General features: G+C 38.8%; 1 protein-coding gene across 1 annotated transcript in view; it reads right to left on the reverse strand.

Moving 5' to 3' along the window:
* The window catches only part of LOC107656951 (dual specificity protein phosphatase 16-like), an 8,517-nt gene that overhangs the window by 1,145 nt on the left and 925 nt on the right, over positions 1 to 6,447 (reverse strand). Inside the window, exons 2-5 of the mRNA XM_016444913.1 lie at positions 1,932 to 2,098; positions 1,210 to 1,369; positions 833 to 956; positions 294 to 388 (exon numbers count right to left, since the gene is read on the reverse strand). Coding sequence (XP_016300399.1) covers positions 294 to 388; positions 833 to 956; positions 1,210 to 1,369; positions 1,932 to 2,098 — 546 coding nt within the window. The remainder of the gene's footprint in view (positions 1 to 293; positions 389 to 832; positions 957 to 1,209; positions 1,370 to 1,931; positions 2,099 to 6,447) is intronic.

Below are 6,447 nucleotides of genomic sequence, written 5' to 3' on the forward strand. Positions count from 1 at the left end.
GAATACAGAACACAAATCTTAGCCTGTCAAGCGGCTTAATGGAAAGTCTAAAACAAAGCATCACAAATCTGTCTCCTCCAAACAACACCTACTCTAACACTTACTAATGAACGTCACTTATACACAATTAGATTTAGATGTTGATTGCAACTTTAATATTTGGAAATGAACCTCAGCGCTGTAATCTGTTGCAGGGGATTGTTGTTAATTTTTATATATATATATATATATATATATATATATATATATATATATGACATCATCTGCCATTCATCAGTTCTGTTAGGGCAGACCTCTGCCATCTGCTGTACCGACCATCATAACTCTACATCTATCTCCCAAGAAGTTGAAGTTCGGAGATATTGACGGCCGACGGTCCTTCACAAACCTACAGAAAGTACATAAGATATGAACAAATTAAATTGAATGTCATTGGATTCAATTCTTTTTGCCATTGGTTTTCTATTCTTAGCTATGTCTAGAGACATTTATGCAATTGCTGGTCTTGTCTTGATCTAGCTGGTAGACCAACACAGACAGACAACTATGCTGGTAAACCAACAGAGGCTTGCTGATTAAGCTTGTTAAGAATACCAGTATCTCATGGTGGGGACCGCAATTCAAAACACAACAGCTAAACGCCAGATTTTATTTGACAAAAGCAATATTGTGATTTGGATGATACCAGGCTTCATAACCAGCATTTTTGGTTGGTGAATAATACGACTATGCTGTTCCACCAGTTAGACCGGAAGCAAACAACCTTGGACCTTGGTCTAGGCTTGGTCTGGCACTCCATAGAGCATCTGAACATCCAAAGAGCTGCAGTTACCTGTAGGCATCATCTGAAGACAGGCCCATAGTTTTCATGATGTAGGCAATGGCAATGGTTGCAGAGCGGGATATGCCAGCCAAGCAATGGACGATGACTCTGCAGTTTGACACCTTGGCTTTGTCTGTGGATAGAGAGGAACAGCAAACCAGTCAAAAGCAGTTCCACTGTTAAACTGCACACAAAGCATGAGGTCATCTCACTCGCCAACCTCAAACGCTGACATCACTCATACTTCCCTTAAATGCTGATGCACAGATGGCTCGTGTTAACAAAACCCCAAACCTTAGAGGTTCTAAGTTCTCTAACTTCTTACAAACTTGCTTCTAGACTACTCCATTGTCCATTCAGCAAACCACAAAGTCTGACGTTCTTACCAATGAACTCGTTGGTTTTTTCCAACCAAGGAAGCAGCTTCTCGCAGTAGCTGTCGTTGATGGGAATGCGCATGAAGTGGCTGTCGCTGATGAAGTCAGGTTTGGGGCAAGTGTTGCTGGCATTTAGAACGTAGGTGATTCCATTCTGAGTCATCAGTTCCTGTTAAAAGATGGAAGTTATGAAGAAGTTCATACAGACAGACCAATTCTCCAGAATTCCACCGACAAATATAGAACTAAAGGGAAAAAAAATCCAACATCTTCCTTGAGCAGATTCCGGCTGTATCAGTGAGTCTGTCACGCATGCTAAAGCTATTGTAAAGGAGAAATATGTAAAAAGATTATCTGTCAAGAAAAAAATGTTTTGGTGGTGAGTTTCATGTCAATTTGACAGGGCTAACAACCCAACATCAATGAAAGTATTTTCCCGGAATGCATTCAGCTGCCTGTTATCTAAGTAAGTGATGAGATACGCTACAATTCAGTTGTTCCAAGGTATGCGCAAACACCCTCCAGGTAAAAGAAAACTATTCCTGGTTATCTGATGATGAAAGATGAATTTGTTATGTCTTCACGACAGGAATTGTTGAGCGCTAGAAACTGAAAGCATTTTCTTGATACGACGATATTCAAGGGGTCTGTAGGTGATAGTTATACAGCAAACCAAGTCATAGATTTTTTTATTTTTTTACATTTTAATTTAATTTTTGAGGTCTACCAACCTTATTGAGGACGTCTCTCTGGGAGCCCAAGTACAGGTGGGGCAGAATGCGGGTGGGACCAACATTGGCCACAGGTAAACAGGGTTGGGACAGACTGATAGGTAGAATAGTGGCTGGTTTATTCTCACACAGGTCAGGAAAACAGGAAGAGAAAGCTGCAAAGCCACCTGAAAGAGTACAGAGAAGAAGAGAACTGTTTTAGTTTGAATATAATCGGATATGATTCAGAGGGCAGACCAACACAACAACAACCATAAAATATAATGTGTACATTGTTCTTACACACACGGTTTGCTGTAAACTCAATTACTTACAGTAAGAATGGAATAATAGTAACAATGAAGGGGGTTTCCAAACATCCTAACCGACTGAATTACACATGAAGCCCAAACACAAACTCCACAGGGGCCAAGAAGCTTTTCCGCTACAGCAGAGACATCCTGCACTAGCATATCCAGCACACTTCGTGTACAGTAGATGACCCTCCACCAGGATGAAGAAATCAGTCTTTACACTCTCTGAACCCATGCTTTTCACTCAAGCAAACCAGCCTCTAACCGCTATAGCTAGCGTATTGGTCTACACTACTGCTGGGTTGCAAGAGTGGCTAACCCTGTCTTTGAAAAGGAAATGAGAAAAGCAATGGGCTGGTGAAAGCTGAGCTCTGCCACTTTACGAGGCAGATAGGGTGTCAGTGTCTGGTTCTTCATCTCCTCTCCCTGTGACCAGCATCACACAGTGGGAATGAGGCAGGCCACAGGAACACTGACACCCAACCAGAGCTCAGAGGAAGCACACACACACACACACACACACACACACATTCATTGTGAATGATTCCAGCTTCTAAAGGCCCGTTCATACCATGGGCCATAACTATGACGATAACAATAAGACATTTTAAAAAATAGCTCTACACTTAAAAGAATAGCAAGTCCACACCACAACTCCTGGAACAAAGGAACAACATCGTTGGAATCACACAGAATGATTTTTTCCCCCGGCTGATGAACGATAAAAATATTGACAGCCAATCAGAATCCATCCTGCTCAATCATTTGATGGCAAATCAGTTTATAATAAACAGAATGGTATCATAAATTGAAGTAGACACTTATTGTTCTTGTGTGAACGGGCCTATAATCATATAGTCTAGTAGAGGATTTTAAACGTTTTATTGCTAAGGACCCCCAAAAGTGATATTATAGACTTTTGGATGTTATACATCATTGTGCTAAAATTTATTTAAACTTTTTTTCTAAGCAGTATTAGAATATAGTTGAAACATTTTCATGTTTTAAATGTTTTTTTTTTTTTTTTTGTATAGCACTTCTAAATATATACCACACAATAAATATCATTCCAAAGCAGCCTGACAGAAAGGTTTGCTCCATAAAATGCGATTGCATGCAACTCATATCATATGCGTGTAATTAAAATTTTGCATAAAGTTCAAAATAAATACTCACTCACACATACTCATGTACTGGCCTCAGTATTTATTTGTTTGTTTGGACCATGTACACTGTTTTAACGTAACTATTTTCCATTTAATGCATTGTACCAGATTTAGCCTTATTTCCATCTGCAATTATTTTGGGATCTCAAATGAAACCATTTTTAGTCTCTTTATTTGGTGACCTCAATCCTAAAACAGCACTATTCAAATTCACAATGTGAGTGTGTTATTCCTTTAAACAACTGAAACAAAGACAAAAAAAGGAACTGCTGATTTGGAATCAGTACTCGCTCATCTAAACATCTGAGGCATGTTACCTCAAAGCCAGCAGACAGGGCAATGACATCACGTTGAATTAGTGTTTGAGTTTGCCCGAGACATACAGGCACATGCAAATCAAGATGGGAGAATGACTGTTACGAAACAGGGAGAGACTGAGAAACAAAATAGCGACAGAAGACGCGAAACATTTGAATACAGGCATTAAAAGCAGATGAGCTCATAGGCATGAAGACTCATAAGCAGATGCATGTGACTGGAGAAGGCAATTATTCATTTCATCCAATTCAACATTTACTAACCCAGTTCACAGCAGACAAAGAGTTTTGGACTTTTCAATGTAATGTTCACATGACATCATTCGGCAAGGCCATTAGATATGCTATGTGAGTCAAACCAAACAGACCTGTTTAAAAGACCTTTTCACGTGAGTCACAAATGACATCATGACCCGCTCTTGACACGGAAAAAAGTGTCAGTGTTATTCGATTCACACCGGTGTGACCCCAGGCCATTGACTTCATGCCAAGAGTTCAACAAGCTACCAGGAAGTTGTTTCAAACCACTCACTCATTCAGGTTTGATTATATACAAGCACAAGCCGAATATTCAAATCTGCAACATGCTTTGTTTAAAAGGAGCGCTTGGCCCTTTAAGGCCCAGCTCAAGGGTTGCCTGTTTCCAGCTATTAAAAGCAACCGCCAAGCAGCATGACATCATCGCTCAACACGCGGGTGGCCAACAGGCCGTCTCTCCTCTTCGGGATACACACGCACACACATATGCACCCCAGAAGTTTTGACTAGCACCCAGTGCACCGGCACCATGCAGGCGAGGCGAACATGCTCTGACATGAGGTTTTAACATCCCACGACTGATTAGACTGCTTTATGACATCACAAGCCAAAGTGAAAGCCAGTTTCCAGGCCATGCAGAAAAAGAAAAGGCGAGCAGACGTGAAGTGCCTTGACTGAATTAGTGCAGACCTGGTTGGCTGACATTCCACAGGCATGATGTCAGTGTGTCCTAGTGTGGCGGACAGACGGGCGGAGCAAATCCACCCTGAGGGTTGCATGACATGCGGCACGCCGAGATAAAAATGACTTCATTATTGATTTTAGTGTAGGATTAACACATATTCTGTGTTGCAAGCAACCGTCTTGTTTTGCATAAATTGCAAAACTTCCAGAAAGTGCTTGCATTGAAGAATCTGACATGTTGCTGGCGTAAAATGATACATGTACAGTCACATTTAAACTGCAAAAAAATATAAATAAATAAATAAAAAGTAACAATTTTCTAACCATGAATTTCTGTCATTTTCCAGTACAGATATCTATTTTTAAATCAAGACAATTACATGAGAAGCAAATGACTTAAGAAGTCTTGTTTTCTGAGAAACGGTTCAAAATGAAGTGAGATTGTGCTTAAAAACAAGAACAAATATATGACAGTGGGGTCTGTCATATACTGTTTTCTGACTCTGCTGGCAGGTATTTGTTCTTGTTTTAAGCATAAACACTTCATTTTGATCTGTCTCTCAGAAAACAAGAATTCTTAAGTCACTGTGCATCTCCATTAAATGCATCTCGATTTAATAATGTTTCAATATTTGTACTGGAAAACAAGACAGACATACTAAAAAAAAAGAACATCAGTGAACCTCAACTTGTGACTTAGCAACTTAATGGCAAGATCCACAAAAATGTGTTTTGGTTTTCCTGAACATCTGGTTTGAAATATTACAGCTTCTGAATTAGGATCTGACCCCTCTCTAGTGAGCAGAGAGATCTCAATGATATCAGTCCCCCAAAATATCCTCAGTGCTTCACATGGTGCGCAGGAGTTACACTTACAGGCTGGAAAACTCAATGGCGGAGTAAAAAAACCCTCACTTTCAGAGTGCATATACTGGTGTAATCCGAATCTAGTTGTCTAATAAACCTGGCATGGTATATTATGATTATTGTTGGTGTTCTGATTAATTGCTTTTATTTCTCTTTTGCAAGTCACTTTTGTGCAGACTGTATTAATTTTTATGGAACAACAGCAGAGTTGTGGCTGCGCTTTTTGAAATGAAATAAAAAAAGAACAATGTGCATTATGTGAGTGTGTGCATGAGTGTGCATGAGGACTAAATACAGATCTGTAGTGATTAGGACCTTGCTTAGCAGGAGCTTACAACAAGAGTGCTTATTTTGTTGAGGGGGACATGATACTCCAGCAAGTTCAGACACATTCAGATTGATGGTATGACACAATGTCATATTTCAAATCTCACAGTCATCAGGTTTCCATATTTCTGCTGTTGATGTCAGCGCATGATAGATCGAAGGCAGTTAAAATCTGCTGAAGTAGTATTGCAGTTCTTCACCTGAACTTTTGTCCCGCAATGCAATAAATTAGATATGTGAATGAAGATGTTGCGACAAAACACATGACATTACCTCATCATTTGGGAGGAGTTTCTCAAATATCACACATGTAAGACCTAAAGGTTTCATTTGAAATATTCACAAAAAAATTAAAATACTAATCTGCATTAATATGCATAAAAAAAAATCAAAGACAGTTTCTATTCCCTCTTATATATAACCAAAATAGCTGTATAATGTAAGGTTCTTAAAAATACAGGTGTTATAAAATTATAAAAATCATAATTTAATATTCTATTTAATTTATAAAAGTATATAAATCACACACATACATATATATATATATATATACACACACACATTATAATTTAAATTATACTTTCTATATATATATATATATATA

This window comes from Sinocyclocheilus anshuiensis, unplaced genomic scaffold (assembly GCF_001515605.1).
Source record: "Sinocyclocheilus anshuiensis isolate Anshui unplaced genomic scaffold, SAMN03320099.WGS_v1.1 scaffold1052, whole genome shotgun sequence".
Classification (NCBI taxonomy): Eukaryota; Metazoa; Chordata; class Actinopteri; order Cypriniformes; family Cyprinidae; genus Sinocyclocheilus; species Sinocyclocheilus anshuiensis.